We start from the raw sequence: 24,294 nt of genomic DNA, 5'->3' as shown, positions 1-24,294 counted from the left end.
GCCTCTTTTCTCAGTTCACGCTTTTCCTAAGTTTGTGCTTTCTTTCCAATATCTAGATAGGTTAGGAGAGTCCATTTGATTTGAGCTATACATCATTTTAAAGCTTAAAGTCTGCTCTTTCAGAATATGGTCTTAACTAAAAATTCACGTCTGGCGACTTTTTGTTTGTTTTGAGGTGCAGGGTCACAAATGGATTGAGATTTTAAGGAAAAATACTCATTTTTTGATATTTTTCTGAAAAAAGGAAAATCATAAAAATGCTTGATTCAGCATAAATCAGAAAAAGACTGAAGGATTGTCTTGAAATGTTTTTAAGAATTTTGCTTAACATGTAATTAATATTTGGAGAAAATTAGGGGTCAGTACCATATGCGGTTCAGGAGTTATAATGTCTCAAACTTGAAAACTCACTATGTAAAAATTTCCACTTTAGCTGTGACAAGACCTTGTTGGTCGTAAAGAGAGTCTGCAAGCGCCAAGACTACAACACGCACCACTGGCACTGACGCTTGTAGCAGTGCCAGTGGTGCGTGTAGTAGTCTTGGTGCGCGCAGACTTTTTTTTTGACAAACAAGAGTTTGTGCCTGCAAACTAACTTTTCATACCAAGTGGTAGCTCAGGTGACGCCGATCGCTATTATTTCAAAGTAGATTGTTCTGGAGCAGATGAGATGAAGCAAAAAATGTCTTTCAAATAGAGGTAGAAGCTTGAAACAACCATGCTATAGAAAGTTTAAAACAAAATTTGGATCAATCGCTCAAAAACTTCAAGATTGCAGTCCATCAAAGCTGACATAGTTTATTGCGCCAAATTAAATGTATTTTATTTTAATTTTGGTACAATTTTGTCCGTTGTGCCATTTATTTATAGTTTTTATATATTTTGAACATGGTACAGCTATTTCAAACCGTCATGGGTTTTTATGGAGATATTTTTAAAACCAGTCATATTCTACTCCGAAAAAGAAAAAAAATCGAGTGGAAGTTTTATTTTTGAAGGAGTTAATAACGGAAATCAGTTGAAGTTTAAAGTAAAATTGGAGTGAATTTTGAGTGAAAATTTTCATTTTCACTCATTTTACAGTGACCTTAGAGATCACTCGTCATTCTTTGAGTGATCCCTGAGATCACTTTAAAAGGGATGAAAATGAACATTTCCACTCTCGAGTGATCCTGATATCTAAAATGTGAAAGCATCTACCAATGGCATTAGTTCAATTCAATTTTGACACTATAACCCACATGGAATCAGCTTAAAACGATGTAAGAAAAATCTATTCACAGTGAATACACTTTCAGCATGCTTATTTGTAAATTCAATTCAATTCAATTCAATTCAATGTTTTATTTCATTTTTCGACAAGAACATATAAACATCACTTCTTCTTTTTTGGTAACAGAAAATTAGGTGCTCAAAACTATGTAGGATGAAAAGAATACAATAATAAATTGTTGCACTTTACATCCATTACAGATTATCATAAAACTCGAGTGATTTGAAGTAAGTAAACATTGTGGATAATTTGAAAAATGGAGGGACCCACTAAAAAGACAAGTTTTGTAGAATGTGGGCCCCTCAGAAATGTGAATATACAGCATGAATGATCATTTTGGACAGTGTTATTAGAACAATATACTGGAAAGTAATTTCGCACAACACATTTAAAAGCAACTTTGAGAAATTGCCGCCATGTCGGATTTCTCGGGGGGGGGGGGGGTGCTCGGATCAGAAGGGCTTTCAAGGACATGTACGGATCAGATATTATTACACATCTGCCATCATCATTCACGTTTCGACAACAGCAGAGTAACATACAAGTACAAACGCATATCTTTGATACAGAAGCATTTCTTTTTTAATTCAAAGATCGGGCCTTACCCAAACACTAAAATGATCTCCAACCCCCCTCCCCCCCCCCCCCAAAAAAAAAAAATAAATAAATAAATAAATAAACCCTCAATATGGTTTAAAGAAGGACAATATATATGATAGACAGCAATACAAGAAATTCTAAAAATATATCAAATTATTAATCAAGATTTGACTCTGACGCAACACACTAAAGGTATCGTTAACCATTGGAAGAGATATCACATTCGATTTATATGTGCAGGTTAGTTGTATCACAAAACATTCTACCATGTAAAAAAAAAAGGATATATGTAATGAAGCCTAAAACATACGGAGATATCACCATTTCTTTTCAAGAAACCATAACATTGATAACTGTTGACAGCTTAGTATAAAAAACTAGAAATGTCGCTACGGCGACTGGTATGCCTCCGCCATAATGCATGGTTCTCCTAATAGGTCTATAGTACAATGTCTTGACAATGTGTGATGACAGTTTCACACAATTGGCAAAATATTGAAATGACAGGTTTGCCACAAATCAATGTCTTGACAATGTGTGATGACAGTTTCACACAATTGGCAAAATGCTAAAATGACAGGTTTGCCACAAATGTGCTGAATGTTCACTTTCCTAGAACTAGGTTCAATTTAATGAATGATTAAAACGTCAGAGTGCAGGTATTTGGGGGAACTGATGATTTTTACTTGACTTTTGACCCTTTTATAAGTTTATGCATTGAGTAATTTTCAACGTATTGAGAAAAAGTATAATTTCAGTATCAAATGGTAAAATAGCATTATCTAAACCTGGCCTTTGACCTTTGACCTCACAGTTCCAAAGAGAATCACTGTCAGGTAGAACATGCATAAATATGTAAGTTTCATGATACCTTGAGTTACTTTCGAGATATGGAGGAAAAAGTGCAATTAAGCACTTTCACTTGACCTTTGACCTTTTGACTTTTGACCTTTTGGCAAAAACTTCCACAGAATATATATTTGGTAATATATGCATACATCAATTTAAAAAAACAAACCTTCAGGCATTGCATAAATATAAGTAGTGATATTTTGAGGAGTTGTCCTTGACCTTTGACCCCCTGACCTTTAACCCATGACCCCCAACTTTCCTAGATAATCACTGCCCATCGGTACAAGCATATATAAACGAAGTTCCATGACGATACCTTTAACCATTTGCGAGATATGGAGAAAAAACATGAAATTTCAACCTTTTTTTCACAAAATAACCTGTGACCTTTGACCTTTGACCCCATGACCCTAAAATCCAAACAAAGTATTATCCCCAGGATATACCCTCACACCAAGTTTGATGTAAAACCACCACACAGTTCTTGACATATCGACAAAAACAAAACATATCGACAAAAACAAAACGGGACTTCGTTGGTGGAGGCATAAAAAAATATCAGAACAATCTACTTTGAAATAATAACGATCAGCGTCACCTGAGCTACCACTTGGTATGAAAAGTTAGTTTGCAGGCACAAACTCTTGTTTGTCAAAAAAAAGTCTGCGCGCACCAAGACTACTACACGCACCACTGGCACTGCTGCAAGCGTCAGTGCCAGTGGTGCGTGTAGTAGTCTTGGCACGTGCAGACTCTCTTTACGACCAACAAGGTCTTGTCACAGCTAAAGTGGAAATTTTTACATAGTGAGTTTTCAAGTTTGAGACATTATAACTCCTGAACGGCAAGTGGTACTGACCCCTAATTTTCTCCAAATATTATTTATATGTTAAGCAAAATTCTTAAAAACGTTTCAAGATAATCCTTCAGTCTTTTTCTGATTCATGCTGAATCAAGCATTTTCATTATTTTCCTTTTTTCAGAAAAATATCAAAAAATGAGTGTTTTAATCTTTATATCTCAATTCAGTTATCACAATCGCCCACAAGAATGGTATCAACTTGTAGGAAATTTTATTCTCTTTCATATGACATCACATTTGTTGAAATCTGATGTTTCTATCAAATTCTATCTTTCAAATAGCAAATTCAGTAAATATGGCGGCCATCTTGGACGCCATTTTGGATTTGGAGGCTTTCGCAACAAATTTTTTGAGGTAGACCAGTGGAATGTTGTTTGTTAAAATAAAAATGTGAAAATAAGCATGGTCTACTTAGTTTGTAGAGAGAGTGGAACTCACTTGTTAAGTAAGCAAGTTTTTAGGGTTTGGCCCTCCGGTTGTTATGACGTTTATCAATTTCGGGAGCTGCGTCTGGCGGCCATGTTGGATTTTCGCAATAAAAGAGAAACTGATTTTAATTCTAATTTACTGAATCTTATTCCTCTTATTATTTATTATCAAATAGACTAAAAAAAAACCCATCCCCAGACAAATCTTAACCACAGAAGGCACTTTTTAGGTCCTCTGGCGGCCATTTTGGATATTTGGCGGCCATCTTGGATTTGGGACAGATTTCAAGATGGCGCAGAAGCTTATTTTGTTAAGTATGGTCTAAAGTACCAGAATCAAGTGAGAAAACCTTGACTGGAAAAAAAGGCAGTTTTTGTCTGGCTCTGCCCTGTCTAAGAGGAGAAGAATCTCGATGTTCTATTGCCTGTAGTGCAGATTTAGAATCAGTTAATATCAACACAGGTGTTTGCATTATATGGTTCACTTCTAACCATTCCAGGGCCATTAGGATGGCTATAAGTTCCGATCTGTGTACTGAAACGGGAGGGATCCGGAACGCTTTACCATATTTATATTCCGGTTCATAGAAAGCAGAAGAAGATACTTTGTTCTCTTGTTTGGAAGAAATACATCCGTATAAATCATTAAAAAAAATCCTTTCATTATCAATATACTCTAACATCATCGCCCTCAATTCGTACTCATCAACATCTTTCTTATTGGCTATCCTTTTCTGAATATTATAAGAAGTATGTGGTACAACCAAGTGCCAAAAAGGAATACCTCTGATACAACCGTCAAAATTTTCGATGGTTTCATCTAAGGTTGTGATTCTCATTGCAACTGGTTCTCTGCCAGCTTTCCAGTGAAATGTTTCATATTGCCAGCAAAATAACAGGAGTGATTTCAAAGGATAATCTGCATTTTGCGCTTGAATGTGGAATTTAAATGAATCAGTAAGATACTGTCTTCGTAAATCCAGGGGCATCTCCCCACACTCTATTTGGAGTGCATCAGTTGAGGTAGTTATAGCGGCTCCTGTGATAATCTTCAAACATTGATATTGAATTGATTGTAATCTATCCTTTTGATATTTAGGGGCTGAATCATATACAATACACCCATAGTCCAAAATAGATCGAATAAGTGCTATGTTAACTAAAAGTAGTGTTGCTGTATCAGCACCCCAGTTTGTGCCAGCTAAAATCCACAGCAAATTCATTCTTTTCCTACATTTTGTTATAATTGATTCTATACATCGCTTCCAAGTTAACTTAAAATCAAACCACACCCCGAGATATCAAACCTCCTTTTTAATTTCCATGGGCTCATCACATAATCGAATACATACCTTTGGTATTCTTCTGTTGCTAATTTATGCAACAGCGCACGATTTCTTCCTAGATAATATCATGCCCCAATTATGGCACCATTCAGATATAAAATCAAGACCTGTTTGAACTTCCTTCACACAAAAATCAAATTTTTTATTTACACACCATATCACTACATCATTAGCATACAAGGAGACACTAACCTTATTTAATCCATCATTCCAATCACTCAGCATTATGTTGAATAATGTCTGGCTGATAACACTGCCTTGATGTAGACCATAATCAGACACAAATGTATCAGACAAAACATTGTTAAGCTCAACTTGAATTGTTCTACTATTAAAAAAAAACAAAAAACTGTGTATCCATGTAATAATTCTTCCACGGAAACCTATCTTTTGCGTCTTATAAATAATTGCTTCTCTGTACAACACATCAAAAGCTTTTTCAAACTGCAAAAAACAAGATGATAAAAAAAATAACATATTCCTTACTTACCAAACCTTTATGTACATCGTTTTCTAAGCTAACGATCACGTCCATTGTGCTTCTATGTCCTCTAAAAGCAAATTGATTACAGGATAATATCTGACATTTCTCTATTATCCACAACAATCTGTTATCAATCATACTTTCCATCAATTTACACATCACCGATGTCACAGATATTGGTCTGTTTGACGAGGGTTTTGATGGGTCTGAATTTCGTTTCAGAATCGGGCAATGACTGAATGGGTCCATGCTTGTGGCAGCACAGATGTTTTCCAGATAAGATTGAAAATTCGTAGCAAATTCGTAGCACATTCGTAACAATTCGTAGAAAATTCGTAGCAAGTGAGAGGAAAATCCGGCTTAAATACCATCGGGAAGGATCAAAGGGACTTTAGCTTCCTGGAGGGAAAGTCATTGATTGGCTGAATGGGTCACGGTGGGTAGGGAGGTCAAGGTTTAGTGCGCAGAATCACTTCCTGTGTGTGGGGTTGTCACGGTTAGCTTCACACATTGTAATGGTTGTCTAACTGTAAGTATCAATTAGGGCCACTATAGTGTGGGGGTCTGAGGGGTGTTTAATAATCAGCCTGCTTGTCAAGTAGAGTTAGCCAGATATTGCTCAGGAGGAGGCCATTATCCTGTGTGCAGCCAACCGTAACAACCCACACACACAGGAAGTGACTCTGTGCACTCAACCTTGACCTCCTACCTACTGTGACCCGTTCGCCCGTTCAGCCAATCAAAGTCCCTTTGATCCTTCCTGAGGGTATTTAACCCGGATTTTCCTCCCTCTTGCTCATTCCCTTGAAAATGGCGAGAACATGCTTGCCGAAACGTCGGGATTGGGTAGGCCCTTTTCAGGGTCATTCACATACTCCAGAAAAGAAAAAAAATACGTGGTGCACCGTGAAACCTCATACCACCCAAAGAAACATGCAATTTTCATACAGAAAATAAAGAGATACTGAAGGAAAAACTGCAAGCATTCAATCAAAGTCATTTTTCTCGTCAGCATAAAATACATAGGTTAAGAACACAGCCACTCTTGTCTACAGCTTGGGATCCTATAGTAAATCGACCAAAAAAAAAAAAAAAAAAAAGGTAAGCCCACTGGAAGTTAAAAGGCATTTTGGATTTTTTTTTTCAAAAAATCGTTATTGAATGTCAGCCCAAGCCCAGAGATTGCTACATACCAGTTGTACATTCTAGAAAAAAAACAAGTATATTATAAGCAGACAATCAAGAGCTGACAGGAATATTACTTTCACGAACATTATTCAACATTTTCCTTGAAAGAATCATGGCAGATGCGCTTGAGAAACACGAACACATAGTAAGCATTAGTGGCAGACTAATTGCTAACCTACATTTTGCTGACGACTATAATTATGGACTTGCAGCCAGCTACGACTAATAAGGAACATCAGCAGCTGACGTCATGGAGATAAACCCAGAAAAACAAACAAACATCAAGTCAAACAAAGCTGATGGTTTCACAAGAAATGTCAAGATGAAAGACCACAACCTTAAGGAAGTGACTAACTCCAAACATCTCGTGATAAATAATGGGTCAAAGGGGATATAGTTGATACAATACGCAAGTAGAATCAGCACTGACCAAACTAAAAAGGACAGTATGGTCACCAAAACAGAATACTCAATCAGTTCGGTCTGTAGTCACAGCAACATATACGTATGTGAAACATGGACCCTTACAGCTGAACTGGAGCGAAAAAAAAAATCAAACTTGTGAAATGAGATGCCACAAGAAAATCTTAAACATCACATTCAGGGATAGAATAACAAACAAAGAAGTCAAAATAAATGTGAAATTGGGTCAGAGAAGCGATTGGACCACTTCATGACGTCCTCTACATCGTCAAGATCAGGATATTGAGATGGTGCGGTCACGCTACACGAACAACAGGACTTACAAAGACCATTATGCTGGTACGATAGCATCAATGAACAGGTGCAGCTACCTCTCGCCATTACTGAGATTACCGCAGGACAGATACAGCTGGAAGAACATTTGTCAAAACATATTTTCTATCAAGTGAATGTCAAATACAGGTTGAAGAATAGACGGGGATTCTTACAAATACTAGCGAAAAAATGTTTTCGTTTCTGTTTTCGTAAAATCCTGATTCTTGAAAAAACCTCTGAAGAGTAAGAGCAAAGACAGTCTTGTAGCGCATGAAGAACAGGCCCAGTGTCTCAGAGCAAAAAGTGTGGAAGTGTAACATGTTTGAGTGCAGAGAATACCCAATGAATGATTGTGAATTCTTGATGATTAAAATAATGTTACACAAGAGGGAGAGGGAAAGAGAGAAATAAAGACGGAGGAGAGACAGAGAGAGGGAGAGGGAGAAAGAGTGACAAGAATATCCACTATTCATGCAGTACTTCTGTCAGTCGCGAGTTTGCATCCACTCGTGTAGCATGTCTTCTTTGCTCGAAAATGGTACAAAAAATATATATTTGTAGTCATAAAACTTCCCGTCAAATTTCGATAAAATTGTAGATTATCATGCAATACACACTAATACCGTAGAGGCGTGCTCTAATTTGGTATTTTGTTGTTGTTTTAATCGAAGAAATGTTTAAGAAGGCAAAATTTTAATCATTGTTCACCAACCGTTTTATAGCATTCGTCTCGAGAATCCGGTGGGACCACTGAGTGAAGGTCTCGACTCAGATCAAAGACAACGATGTATATAGCCCTCCACGTTAAAAACACCTGCATAACAGAAACAGGGACAGAAAACAAATCAACATATTATGAGTGACTATTCTTCAAGCCGTGAGTAGGACGCGTGGTGAAAGAGAGTACCATGACCGTGGTTTAATACTAGTAAGAATTAACAGAATGCCACAATAATGTTCTAGTTAGTGTCTACCAACTTTCAATGAAATCTGGTTTCCAGGCATGAACGTTTTCATCACAGAACGACATTCAAATCAATAGTTTATTTCCATTAAAAAACAAAACTGAACAAAAATATGATACAAAGCAGAGCATGTGTCAATTTTATTTAGCTGGAAAGGAGAGTTCATAAAACACAATATTCAAGAATGCACACTTTGCCATGATGCAAAAAGAAGAAGAAGTGATCATAACGATGGAAAGGAGTGTTCCATTAAAAAGCCAATTTTGCAGGACGTGGAACACTGACATGAAAACAACAGCAACACCAATATACCAATAAAATGTATTTACATTACATTCATCAACATTGTACATTTAATCTTTGCTATTTATGATGTTGATAATACAACCATACTATCAACAATATTTGTTTCAGAATGTAAATAACAAACATTGTAAAATAACAATTTCATGGCACTGACACTATTGTGACCATGCATCACAAAACCAACAAAAAGTCGCTAGACATGTATTTTTTTTAAAGTAGGGTAGATTCTGAAAGAGCAGAATAATATAAGCTTTAAAATGGTGTATAACCCAATTCAAATGAATTCCCCCAACCCCCTATCTAAATACCGGAAAGAAAGCACACACTCTGCAAAAGTGTGACCTGAGAAAAGAGGCTCTGAAGTACAGAGTCTTTCCTTAGCCGTGCTAGCAATGTGATGAAAGTGACAAAACACCGGATGTAAACCACCGGATCAATAACAATGTAGGGATTATCAGATTAAGCTGAAATAGAGCATTGCACCTGTCCGTGATCAATGCTAACTTTCAAAGCAGTAGCATTATCTTTTCAAAAGTTATTCGACTTAAAATTGAAGAGTGTGCACAGAATTTCAAGAAATGGAAGAGGGTCTCTAAGACATACTTAACATTCTACTCCCCCACCCCCCCCCCCCCCCCCCCCACAAAAAAGGGATGTAGAGAAACTGCTGAAAACGCACTTTCCCATTCATGTTAGAATCCCAAACTAAACTAGACTCGGAATTTGTCAACACTGACAAATTAGGTGATCCGATCTATTGGGAAATCAATTATTTGAGTCCTGATCCCAATAGGCATGACCATACAGGTTTCATCTGTGTTGAGGGGACATTGGCCATGTGATGTTTGGAGTCTCATTTAGAAAAGGGAGTCAGACCTGCCATATTTGGTACCGAATTCCGTATGCACTAACGAAGATACATAATGAAGTATATTTGACCTTTGACCCCATTTTGCACACCAAATATGGCATCTGAGCAAAAAGTGGTTATTTTGTGAAATGATTCTTGTAACATGGTCTTTGCGTGTGCAAAATATGGGAAAGATAGGACAAGTATTCACCAAGATACAGGATGAAACATTTATGACCTTTGACCCTAATTTACATACCCAAGATGGTGTCCGTTCAAGCAGTTGTTATTTTGTGAAAAAATGTACGTGACATGAACTAAACATGTGCAAAATATGGGGGTGATAGGGGCTGTTTTTCTTGAGTTATTGCAAAGAAAGTTGCAAAAAGAAAGAAATATCTCAATACAGCAAAGATAAGCTTTAATTTCAACCAAGTTTTTTTTATCATGATCCCGACATTGTATGAAAAAGCAAAAGGCACAACAACATAGCGCAAAGTCTCAACTCCAACATATTAAAATCTGGGAGAAATTCACCGAAGGGTAAGTGAGCTAGTGCTCGATAAAGACAATCATGTCAATTTTCACATCTAGAAAAATTCCCTCCCATAGAGATAACACGTCATAACGAAGATACAGAAAGAAGTACATATGACCTTTGACCCCACTTTGCACAGACAAGATGGCATCTGAGCAAAAAGTGATTACTTGTGAAATGATCCTTGTAACATGGTCTTTACGTGTGCAAAATATGGGAAAGATAGGACATGTGTTCACCAAGATACAGGATAATACATTTATGACCTTTGACCCTAATCTACATACCCAAGATGGCGTCTGATCAAGTAGTTGTTATTTCATGAAATAATGTACGTGACATGAACTAAACATGTGCAAAATATGGTGGTGATAGGGTATGTTTTTCTTGAAGTATTGCAAAGACAGTTGCAGAAAGAAATATTTCAATACATCGAAGATAAGCTTTAATTTCAACCAAGTTTTTTGACGCAATCCCGACATCGCATGAAAAAACAAAGGGCACATTCACGATAGCCCAAAGTCTCAGCTACAACCTTTTAAAATCTGGGAGAAATTCACCGAAGCATAAGTGAGCCAGTGCTCGATAAAGATAGTCATGTCAATTTTCATTTCCATAAAAACTGCACTCCCATTGAGATAACACGTAAACTGTTTCAAATTTGACAAGGTTACCTTCAATCCATTTTTACGAGGTAATACCATCATCCAATTAAAATTGTGTTAGCACATTTATGAAAGAGCATTTAATAAGCTACAACATACTGAAATTAGGGTGAAAATCGGCAAAGGATAAGTGAATTACGCTCGAGTGAACTTGAAATTTGATGACGTCATTTTGAAAATTTACTTTTTTTACTTTATTAAGAAATTTGATATCTTTTAATCATTTTTTTCAGTATCGCCAACCCATGAAATGACATGTACAACTCATCAACTTTCAAAATATGTAAAGAAAATGGGGAGTCACTGTCCATCCTGACGAGTAAAATCGGATTAAAAATTGGCGGTTTTTTGGCATTGTTGCACTGTATATCGCCATTGACGCGCGCGCGGAATTTCAACTTTGACGGGCCCGTATGACGTCATATTGAGTCAGATTGACTTGAAACTTGGTAGAAATATTCCTTGACATTTCAGGCATCTGATAAATGTGAAAAAAACGGGAAATTTTTATTGCATATGAGCTGTGCGTGTGTATATGTGCGCGCGCGTACGCGTCCGTCCATTTTTTTTCAATTTTTCATAAGGTAATGCTCCAGATGGTCTGAAACGTGTGCAAAAAAAAAAATTAAGCTCGATTTGAGCATACAAATATTTCAACGCGCGCGTACGCGCACTTTTTAATAATAAATATGAATTTTGATAATATGAGTAGAATGCGCTTGACTTGAAATATATGTGACGTAAATTTCATTGAAAAATTCCATTCTATTAATGATATATGAATAAAAATGTGTTTTCATATAATGACGTCATAGTGACGTCACGGTTGACCAATCACTCTGATACATTAGATTTGTCGTCTTTGGGACATGATACATATATACTATAAGTTTGAAATTGATACTCTGAGAACTTTCTGAGTTAGTAGATGCACAACTTTTGTCCAGAAATAAAGAAAGAAGAAGAAGAAGAAGAAGAAGAAAGAATCCGTACAGATACAGAAGGTGATCCGAGAGGATACTCGGATCACCAAATAATGCTGCAGAAGATTAGGACTTTCAGGAAACTTGAAAATCTCAAGATTTAATTGGTTGACCCATTTCACTATTTTTGAGTCGTCACCTAAAATCAAAGGATAAGACTTCTCGTTGGTTTTGTGATGCACGGTCACATTTAGACGTGTTTACAAAGATTTTTTTTTTTTTGATATCCAAGTGATGTTTTATTTGGCGCTCAACATTCTTGATGTAATCACAGCTGAGAGATACATGACAAAGAATAAATTTTGTTCAACTTCTTGATTATACATGCACATTTTTGTCTTGAGGTATGCTGTCTGTGTGGGTTTATAATGGAAAGAAATGCCATTCTGTACCAAATGTAGTGACACCGAATGAGAATAGCACTGGCTCAATGGGTCAGCGAACAACACATTAGACTAAAAATCTCCTAACACAAAATGGCTGTCCGAGCCACGAGAGCTTCCGAATGGAAGCACACTCTCAGTGCGCATGCGCATGAAGAGAGGCCAAAAGAGCCACGCGTCTTCTGGCCTCTCTCCTCCAATCACCGCAGCTCGCGGTTAACAATGTTTGCGTATGATGTGTACACGCACACGCACACACACACACACGTGTCTCAGTGGCAGCAATGTCCCACACGTTTATGGCTATAGCACCGAGTCTGGCATCGCCCAATTGCTCGGTCGCTCGGGAGATTACGAAATAACGCACCGTTAGGGGAGACGATCGTCCGACTCTAATCCAAGCGGTTCAATTTCCCTCTGTATCATGATAACCTCGTGAATTAAGCGGGACTGACACATTAAAGTTCTCCCCATAAGAGCACAGATGTGTTCCCAAGTGTAAGCATGAAAGTACAATAATGTGAAAATTTGAAATTTTGCTCTGACTGAACCAAAACTTATCGGCCTCATTATGAATTCACTTTTTCTTTGGCTGTTGGTTTTATGATAAATACTATGACTTGCGTCACTTAACAAACACCCTAAAAACAACACAGAAAAAGCAAGTTCAAATCGACCCCCTTTTCAAACCCGTTCTTTTCCTTCTTGTCCATGGCAATTGCCCATTCCCCTTCTCCTCAAAAAACAACAACAAAACACAAACAAAAATCCCAATTGGCATGAATAATGACATGACATGGAGAATAAGGTCATGACCATGTGAACATAAACCATTCATCATCTTATATGTGACAAAACATGACACCTAATCTATACTGTAGGCTACTATGAATTACCAACCTGGTGGGTTGTATAGTAGACATCATGCCCAGCAAAGTCCCATATACTCAACGACATCTCATCAGCTGGAGGCGAGTTCAGACTGTCTCCCTTCTCCTTTTTCTCCACGTACTTGAGCATCTCCTCTTCAATGGATGAGTCACTAGTATCGGAAGGTAACAAGACGGCCGACGAGGCAGAGGATCCCACAGAAGGCTCTGAGGTAGGTATTAAGGGTAAAATAGTGTACATGTCTAATATGGATGCCGTATGCATAAAATATTAATATAATACTCTGAACAATATACTAAAATATATGATAGGATAAAAAGTGTTGCTTGATAAGTGACTAACAGTAGCTGTCAGGAGCCTATTTAGCAACTACATGTATTAAAATCAACTTCTTATACAGTTTCTTGTTAAAGTACAGAATAGTAGAAATAAGTACAGAGTGCTAGTCCAATCTACCCGTGCTTCAATATACAAGTGTCATTTGTATACAAACGTTATTGTGGTGTTAAATAGCCACAAGTGCATATATATATTTTGTTTGCTTGTTTGAGAGAACCATAGCTATACGTAAAGGCCGTGTCACACCTTTCCGGGCAAGCTACGCGGGCTTGTGGCGAGGAGGTATTTCACAGCACGCAAGAGATTTCAGCGGGCGAACAAGAATGTTTACAGGTTTCGCACTTGTTTCTTACATAATGCGTGCACTCCGTGTGACCTGCGTGAGTGCTTTGAAACCGATCCGTTTCCTGTTACGAGCGACTTATGGGTACTGAGAAGTACCTGAGTTAAATTACCTGCGAGCTGCTGACCGTAAAGGCCGTGTCACACCATTCCGCGCAAGCTACGCGGGCTTGTGGCGAGGAGGTATTTCACATAGAAGATTTTCAGCGGGCGAACAAGAATGTTTTCAATTTTCATTCATGCCTTGTCATACCGTACGGGGGAACTTCTGCGGCTTGACTTGCGGGGAAACAAATTTACTCCCCGGAGCTCTCCGCAGTTGGTCCGCACCTGACAGTATCTAGCGCGTAGTTGCCCGGAGGTGCTCACGCAAGTCCGATTTAACCGTAGCCAAGTTTTGAGCATGACCAAAACTTTTTCCGGGTGAGTCGCGGGAATGCCCGTAGAGGTCCACGCAGAACGCCAGTAGGAGACCCTTAGCGGCAGTACTTCCAGGCAATTACCACGCAGGTACTTCGCAGTCCCGTATGCAGCCTAGATAATGAAATTCTGTGAGATTTCAGCCATTCCATTAGAGGAATTCCTTCACTGAGTTGTTAGCCCCCACGCGACTGGTACAAAGGTCACACAGTATACTCGCAAGTATAACGCGTCCAGCAAGTAAGACACATGCGCTGACTCGCACGAATCCTTTTCCGCCCTCAGGAATGTCCGGTATGCTAGAAAATCCTACACGTAACAAGCCCGAGTAGCTTGCCCGGAAAGGTGTGACAGGGCCTAAACATGGTTGCGGGTAGAAAAATATGCGTGTGCACCTCCGGGCGACTACTTTTGAGATACATGCTAGGTACTATCATGTGCGGACCATCTACGGGGACCTCCGAGTAGTCAAAATTGTTCTTTGCAAGTCGCACGCAAGGCTGGTGTGACACGGCCTTAAGGGTCTCCTACTGGTGTTTTGCGTGTACCTCTGCGAGCGAACCCCCATGATTCACTGGGAACAAATTTTGAGCATGCTCAAGGCCTTGTCATACCGTATCTGGGGAAGTTTTGCGGCTTCACTTGCGGGGAAGTTTTTACTATTAACTATTTTAGTTTTTACTAATTTACTATCCGGAGCTCACCGCGCTTGGTCCGCACATGACAGTACCTATTGCGTATCTCGCGTGTAGTTGCCTGGAGGTGCGCGCGCAAGTCCGATTTAACAGCAACCAAGTTTCGAGCATGACCAAAACTTGTTCCGGGTGGGTCGCGGGGATGCTCGGAGAGGTCCACGAAGAACGCCAGTAGGAGGCCCTTATAGCGGCAGCACTTCGCAGGCAACTCCCACGCAGGTACTTCGCAGTCCCCGTCTGCAGCCAAGATAACGAATTTCCTTGGGACTTTTGCCATTCATTCAGAGGAATTTCTTCACTGAGTTGTCAGCCCCCAGGCGACTAGTACACAGGTCACACAGTATACCCGCAAGTAGAATTCAAGTAGAACGCGTCCAGCTAGTAAGACACATGCAGTAACTCGCCCTAATCCTTGTGCGCCCTCAAAAAATTATTGTTCGGTATGCTGGAAAATCCCTACACGCAACAAGCCCGCGTATAGCTTGCCCGGAAAGGTGTGACAGGGCTAAACATGGTTGCGGGTAAAAATATTTGCGTGCGCACTTCAGGGCGACTACGGGTGAGATACGTGCTAGGTACTGTCATGTGTGGATCATCTACGGGGACCTCCGGGTAGTAAAAATTGTTCTTTGCAAGTCGCACGCAAGGCTTGCCCGGAAAGGTGTGACACGGCCTTCACCCTACAAAGCCCAAGCTATTTTGACCCCTTCCAGGCCCAAGGGGGGGGGGGGGGGGGGGGGGCACACTGTGCCCCCCCCCCTATATAAGTTCTTTATTATATGATGTATGACCGTCATATTTTGCACGTGGGTAAACCAATTTATACTTTTTATGACCCAACATTTGAAATTTCTCAAGATCATCCACTGAGGGCGCTATTTACCAAAATGTAGAGAAATACATAGGAAATACGCTAAACTTATGTTCTTTCTCTTTATTTCTGTATCTCCAGTATATGTTTTTATTATTTGTCATTGTTTTTTTTTTATCATTTTCATATTTCTCCATAAGGGAGAAGCAAGTCAACCTCCACTATTTCTTATGGTTGAAATTTATCAAGGTCAATATGTGGGGGCGCTATTCAATACAATATAAAGAAAAACCTATCGTGTATCGCATGGAATGGGTACATATATTGGAATCACATTTCATATTTCCAAAATATTGAAATTTTGAGTTTGCATATTGATAAAAATGATAGACAAATTGTATTACCAGCAAAGCTTGTGTGAATATAACACAAAATAAAAGGGTAGTCTTTGGAAAATGCTGTATTTTTTATTATTCCTACTATATCTATTGTTTGATGCCTATGTCATATAAAACAGAAAGGAAATAATAAGAATGCCATTTCAACGTAATTTACAACCATAATTAGTTCACATTTTGGTCCTTCAGGAAATTACAGGCAAGAAAACTCCCATTTCATCAATTATTATACTGTTAACTGAACTTGGAACAGAAAATCACGCAAATCTGATGAACATGGTTGTCAGTTTATGGTTGCCATGGCAACCAATACTTTATATAGCTAAATTACATACCAAAATGTTTCTAATACAATTCTAGGAAAAGTCACCAAATTTGGTTCAAATCGGGGGCCCGTTTCATAAAACTTGTCATCAGTGACAACTGCCACATTTCTATGACAAATTTGCTCTCAGTCAATTAGATGGAAGGATTTCAGTAGTTTGACACATCTATGACAACTTGTAGTAGAGCAGATAAGCCGAAGAATTGTGCAAAATTTGACTAAAGCATGAAACTTTCACCACTGTTAGTACATGCTATAAGATTAATTTTAAGATCGGGAGGTAAGTCTGAATTGACCTCTGATGACCTCCAGAGGTCAATGACCTCAAAATCTAAGAAAATTCATATTTTGAGTCATGGGTTAATAATAAACACAGTATAATGATGTACTAAAACTTGATTTTTGTCACAGTGAAATTGTCTTCATGTTCAACAGAGCCTTGACAGGTTTTTACCTTTGACCTCTGACGACCTTCAGAGGTCAATGACCTCAAAATGTCAGAAAATTGATATTTTGTGTCATTGGTTAATGATGAACATGGTAATGGTGTACTAGAACTATTTTTTTTTTTTGGTTACAGTGGAATTATTTTCATGTTCCACAGAGCCCTGACTGGTTTCTAACTTTAACCTCTGATAACCTCCAGAGGTCAATTACCTCAAAATGTAAGAAAATTGATATTTTAATGCGTCAGTCATAACTGAAACACGATAATTATGTACTAAAAACTAATTTTTGTAAGTGGAATCAATGTTCCACAGAGCCTTTCAAGTCAGGTTTCTACCTTTGACCTCTGATGACCTTATATGACCTGTGATGAGATCATTGACCTCAAAATATCAGAACATCAGCTCATGGGCAATATTTGCATAGCTTCCAGCTGGTGGGCCTGTATTGGCCAGTGTCAAGCTTGTGGGTTGTTACAGTATGACTCATGGTCCTGGAGTATACAATCCACAGCTGCGACATCATGGACCATCTTGAAAACTTCGACATGCTGTGAGGCCAACATGCATTCCACATGAAGCAATCCTGTGTTTTGCAACTAGATATTGCCTTCCGAGAACAACCCAGGGAATAGATAAGCATTCATGGCAAACCATGGAGAAAGCGGATTGTGCAAACTATTTTGGAGTCTACTCCGAAAGGAAGCTCAGTCGGAATCACATCGCCACAGGAGCTTAAAAAGGCTATCCCGTACTTCGACCAAAGACTCTCTCCACACGAAGATATCATAAAGTTCAGGTGCTTTGCTACTCCGCACATACTGCTCAGGACTCTCCTGGAATATGCATGCATCATCTGGGATCAATTCACCCAGGCAAACATCATGAAGTTTGGAATGATCCAGAGAAGATAATGCACTCCTCAGTTGCAATGACCATCACATGCAAAACAAGCAGTGTTACAGCCACACTCAAAAAAAAAAAATACAATGCAAATCCCTGTAAGAAAGTACAGCACAGGCAAATTCAGCGATGATGTTCTGCATCAAGAACTCCACACTATCCACTCCGCAGGAAGTTGTGGCCCCACTGCTGCATCCTTCAGAAAGGGCCAATGACCAGAAATGTCAGGCATCATTTGCAAAAGCACAAAGAAGGCCTACTCCCAGAGATTTTTTTTTTTTTTTTTTTTTTTTTTTTGGGGGGGGGGGGGGGGGGGTTAAGTCGCTACCCTAAGCCACTGTCTCTTGTATCTCTTTGAAACACTGCAGGAGAGAGATACTCAATATTCAGCTCTGCTATTAAAGATACAGATGTCTGTCTTTTTGGTTTGGGTTTTGTTTGTTGTTTGCTGTTGTTGTTGTTGGGATTTTTTTTTTGTTGCATATAGCTCTTTGAAGACCTTTGTTAACCAATTAAGAAAAGGCTCCACGGCAAAATATTACAAGATAACACAATATGGTGAAGAAGAAGAAAAAAGAAGAAGAAGAAGAAGAAGAAGTAGTAGTAGTAGTAGAAGAAGAAAGAGAAGAGGAAAAGAGATTTGCTGTCAATGATGCAGAGCCAATACCATTCAGTTCTATGGTAGATCCTAGTCGGCACTGCAAAGGTTCGGATGTCTCTGTTGGCAAGGGATATTCTAAAGCTCCAAGTTAGTATTGGGGTGTTTTACATTGTCTGGGAATAGAGGGTTGAGTTCTGTCTATGAGGATATGTAACAACAACTAGATCTGTTGTCTTTGGGACATGATACATATAATGGTATAAGTTTGAAATTGATAGGCAGAGGACTTTCTGAGCTAACCTCTACACAATTTTTGAGGAGAAATAAGAAGAAGAAGAAGACGAAGAAGAAGAAGAAGGAGAATAAGAAGAAAAAAGAAGAAGAAAGAATCCGTACAAAAACAGAAGGTGATCCGAGAGAATACTCGGATCACCTATAATTAGGTCTGAGATATCTGGGTTTTTTATATTTGTTTTGACCATCCGACATGGATCTCCAACGCAAAAGAATAAAAATGTGTTAGACCCAGCCACCACCGTGGTTTTTTTTTTTTCAATAGATATTGATATTACAGTGTAGTTGAGAAAAAATAACTTCTCATTGTCCTAGATGGAAGTCAAAATTGAACAGTGTGTGGAATACTCTGCATACAATTTGGACACACACACACACACAAATGCATTTTTCAGTATATTACTTCATAAACAGCTGGCCATTACAAACCAGTGAGACCAGACATCAATATTCTTACATTTCGATATCTTTCAATATCCTCCAGAGGTCAGAGGATAATCGCTAATGTTCATGTGAAATGAGTACACGCTTTTTGAGTTGCTCACTTTTGTTACTATAGAAATACATAATATGAGCATCATGTCAATCATTAAGTAATTTATCAGTTTCATTTGCAGTCTTGGATTATTTTTTTCTACGTGTACAAATAAAATCACTGCAAAGTGAATAACTTTCACATCAAAATTTAAAGGAGAATACTAAAAGAGAAATAAATGTGATAACATGCAAAGCAAATATAGAAAAAAAACTTATTATATGGTATTCAGTAATTCTTTGAATGTTGTCCCACATGAGATCAAAATAAATGATATATGTTTAACGCAGGTCAATAACGCAAGGTTTTTAGGGCTTTGGATTGACCGAGAATTATCCTGGAAAACTCATATTAATTTTGTAAGTAAAATTTTGTCCAGAAATATTGGAATTTTAAACAAGCTTAAACATTTGTTCCCTTTTTATATTTTGCAGAGTATATATTCTTCTTTAATATCTCCACACTTTAATTATGGAATTTTGGCGTGGGGAAATGCAATCAATTTACCATCAGATTCCCTTCTTCGTATTCAAAAGCGTGCAATAAGAATCATAAACCACGCCGGATATTTTGCTCATACCAACTTTTTTTTTTTTCATCAAAACAGAATTCTGAAAATTCCAGACCTATTTTATCATAATCTTGGAATTTTCATGTATAAACTAACAACTAATGAATTACCATCTGTTTTTATTCACATGTTCAAAAGAAATCGCTCTATTCATTGCTACCCCACTCGACAGAGTGACGCTTATCACCTTCCCCGTACTCGCACTATTTTTGCAAAGAAAACAATTATGTTTACTGGACCCAGATACTGGAATGACCTCCCTCAAGATATTACTTCTTCCTTATCCTTATTCACCTTCAAACGCAAACTAAAACGGCTATTACTTAGTGGATACACACTACCCGGCTCTTAGCAACATTATTTTTTTTTTAAATACCCCCAGTCTTTTGTCTTTGTCTGCAGCTCCAAGTTATTTAACGATACTGTTATAGCACTTTGTGTGTGTGTGTGTGTGTGTGTGTGTGTGTGTGTGTGTGTGTGTGTGTGTGTAAACACGGCGAAATATGTACAGTCTCGTTTAAGCGATACTAAAGTATTCATGTTCGATAGTTCGTTTTTAACACTGATTTTGCACTGGTACAATTTAAGTTGGTCGAGATAAACATGTCCGTTCTCCGTATAATTTCACGCCTATAAATTCGGGAATCTACAGTTTTTACAAGCATCATTGCTTTTATGTAGGCCCCATCATATTTCTGACATTTATTTGTGATATCCTCAGATGATAACGACCATTTATATTTGTGTGTAATGTTTGTTTGTCTTTTTTTTTCAAACATGAGATATGGTTGTATATATTTTGTACTTTTGTTTTATTGTCAATCATTATGTAATCCCGTCACTGAGAAAGTGGAAATATGAAATAAACTTGAAACTTGAAATACCAGGCCTACATCATCTTAAGGTATACAGGTGAAGGAAATCGCCTTATTGATAAACAATTTTCATAGCGACCACTGAACAATATTGTTTCTTACAATTCTCTCTTCTTTTCAACAAGTGGAATAAAACACATGCACATACCGGGGCATCAGTTTGGAGGAGGGGTGGGGTGGTGGCAGGGATAGTTGACCCCCACCGCAATAAATTGTGAGATGTGGACTTTGTTTTGTTTTTGTTTTTTGCTTTTTAGACAAAAAACTGCCCAAGTTTTTCACTTTAAGTGTGCATCAGATTGTTGGAAATTTGATTCTGAAATGCAAAATCTCCCTTCTGTGAGAGGGGATATCTCCTTCCAATAGACTCCTTCCCCCTGCTTGGTTCCATCCACATATATAACATTGGGGATTGATAGTTTCCCTAATTCTATGAAAAATGTTTTTAAGAGATATTATAATTTAAATTCTAAAGATGAAAAGGCTTTCCTATATATGCACGAGTGTTCATCTTGGAGGGCAAGAGGTAGTTGCTCCGCTTCCTGAGAAAATATGGAAGGGGAGTGATGGTACATAAAACTTTGCCTCCAAGTATTTCCTGAGATGCGTTTTTTTTTTGTTTTATATCATCAAAAAGTAAGTACTTGATCTTTAATTTCAGTTCCAACAAATTAAAGAAAATCCCTCTTGTTGGAGGGGGTAGGGTATCCTCTTTTACTTAACGCTTCCCTCCTCAGTTTCTACCCTTCAATTCAGTACACTCCTTTTACTGATAATTTCCCAAATATTCCATCATAAATGTGTATACAAGATTTTTTTTTTAATTTCTATTCCTAATGCAAAGGCTCCCTCGCATGGGAAGGGTTGGGGGACAGCCCCTTTCATACCCTCCTCTCGCTATATCAACCTTCCCTCCATGCATTGATTATGGCTACACATTTGGGGATGGACATTTTTTTTTAATGGTAGTTCAACCAAGAGTGGCACGAGATCATTGAACTGCAAACAAAAGAATGTAAAAGTTCCATTATGTGGGAGGGGGATACCTCCACCCACATCCTTCCCTCGATTGGTCTCCCTCCATAGATGGCTGACTTACTACACTTCTCTGATACAAATTTCGAGATATTCCTTCAAAAGTGCATGTGTTCCAGATCGTTGAATCTCATTTCTAAAAATACAAGAGCTCTCTCGAATGGCAATGGAATACCCTACCCTCGCCAATGCTGCTCTTTCTGGGTTCCCATCAATATAGACTTGGTACACTTTGGCGATCCATAATTTTCCAAATATTCCCCAAAACGTATGCATCAGATTCTAAAAATCCAAAAACTTCTTCTTCGAGATGGGGGGGGGGGGGGGGAGGGGGCAGGGGGTGAGATGCGTCCATACCCGACCAACTTCCATTTAAGTGATGACGCACACGTTAAACAAGAGCTGCACTAAATCCCTGATTTCAGGTCTAAAACTGCAAAAATCCAATCCCCACCCACACACTCCCCCCCCCCCGCTCCACTCCTTATACACCATGGACTTATGCTTACACATATTTTCCAAGTTCCCTCCCCCAACGTGAAAACAGATCGACACCCCTTGCTCTGTGCACATACCCAATGTAGATAATTACTTGAAAAGTTCTGCGGAATGAGTAGCCACTTTTTGTAACAGAAATGCATGGTTTGTAAGCCCTACATTATAAACAATAAACTATTAACTATCGCAATATCAATATTAATATCCTCACCTTTCATTAGAGGTCTTTGACCTTGTGTGATTTCCATGGGTGAAAGGTATTGGCTCGTTATTAAGCAGGGCCTACAAGGTGTACGAGTGCTCTCTAGAACATCATCATGTTTACCATTAATGATGCCAAACTATCCTGATACTTTGAGGTCATTGACCTCTCGAGATCATCAGAGGTCAAATGCAGAAACTCGTCTGTGGTTTTGGAATATGAAGACAATGTCATTGTAAAACAGATATGCTTGTTTTGTACATCTTTACCATGTTTATCATCAACCAATGATGTCATAGTTCAATATTCTGATATTTTGAGGTCATTGACCTCTCAAGGTCATCAGATGTCAATGGTAGAAACCTGTCTGCTCTTTAGAATATGAAGATAATTTCATTGTAAGACAGATATGCTTGTTTTGTACATCTTAACAATGTTCACCATTAAGCAATAACATCACAGATCAACACTATATTTTGAGGTCATTGACCTCTAAAGGTCATCAGAGGTCAAAGGTAAAAAAAAAAATGTCAATGCTCTGTGGAATCAGAAAATGGTTTCCCTGAAGTATAGATTCATGTTAAGTGCAACATAATCACATCTATCATTCACAAACGTCTCCAAACATCAATTTTCTTATATCCAAAGTTCATTGACCTCTGGAGGTCATCAGAGGTCAAAGGTAAGAACCTGTCAGTGCTCTGTTGAATCAGAAAATGGTTTCTCTAATGCATGTTAAGTGCAGCATAATCACATCTATCATTCACAAACGTCTCCAAACATCAATATTCTTATATTTAAAGTTCATTGACCCCTGGAGGTCATCAGAGGTCAAATCAGACTTACCTCTCGATCTTAAAATAAATCTTATGGTATGTACTAACACTGGTGAAAGTTTGATGCTTTAGTCAAATTTTGCATTAGGGCGGACGTCCACTTGGGCGCGGACAAGCTCCGGAAGGGTTGCGGAAGCAAATTTTGTCATTTCGGCATCCTGTCCGCGACAGACGCGGAATAACTTTGTGAATCGGCTTGTCCTGGGACATTCCTAGGACTGTCCGCGGACTGACTGCGGACATTCCTAGGAATCACTCCGGAAGAGCGCGAAATACCTCGGAATATGCTAATCGTAGCCAGGCAGCGCGGAAACATCTAGGATTACACCAGGAATGAACGCGGACAATCAGGATGCCTTCCGGACAACACAAGTTAGGCATGCGGACAAACTGCGGACAATACCAGGAAAATGGAAAGGTATAAATTTGGCGCTGACTTTCACTTTTTCTCATTTGACTGCTAGCCGTCATTGATGCTCCTTGTTGTGTTTCCGCAGTAGCTGCTGATATTATATTATATGATTGGTCAATATTATTTGTGACCCTGCACCTCAAAACAAACAAAAAGTCGCCAGACATAAATTTTTTAGTTAAGACCATATTCTGAAAGAGCAGACTTTAAGCTTTAAAATGATGTATAACTCAAATCAAATGAACTCTCCTAACCTATCTAGATATTGGAAAGAAAGCACAAACTCAGGAAAAGTGTGAACTGAGAAAAGAGGCTCTGAAGTACAGTGTCTATTCAAGCGCTTAATCTTTACCAAACCGTGCTGGCTGTGCGATGAATGGGACAAAAACCAGGAAGTAAACCAC

General features: G+C 38.5%; 1 protein-coding gene across 1 annotated transcript in view; it reads right to left on the bottom strand.

The window, feature by feature from the left end:
- The window catches only part of LOC139732927 (probable serine/threonine-protein kinase pats1), a gene marked incomplete at its 3' end in the record, with an annotated part of 67,623 nt that extends 54,172 nt beyond the window's left edge, over window positions 1–13,451 (bottom strand). The window contains exons 1-2 of the mRNA XM_071643765.1: window positions 13,362–13,451; window positions 8,484–8,585 (exon numbers count right to left, since the gene is read on the bottom strand). Coding sequence (XP_071499866.1) covers window positions 8,484–8,585; window positions 13,362–13,418 — 159 coding nt within the window. The remainder of the gene's footprint in view (window positions 1–8,483; window positions 8,586–13,361) is intronic.
- Between the last annotated feature and the right edge of the window lie 10,843 nt (window positions 13,452–24,294).

The sequence above is a fragment of the Diadema antillarum genome, unplaced genomic scaffold, assembly GCF_040938485.1.
Source record: "Diadema antillarum isolate AM-2024a unplaced genomic scaffold, OU_Dant_1.0 seq00000455_RagTag, whole genome shotgun sequence".
Classification (NCBI taxonomy): Eukaryota; Metazoa; Echinodermata; class Echinoidea; order Diadematoida; family Diadematidae; genus Diadema; species Diadema antillarum.
Note: the sequence above shows the minus strand (reverse complement) of the source record. Positions and strands in the feature narration are given on the sequence as shown.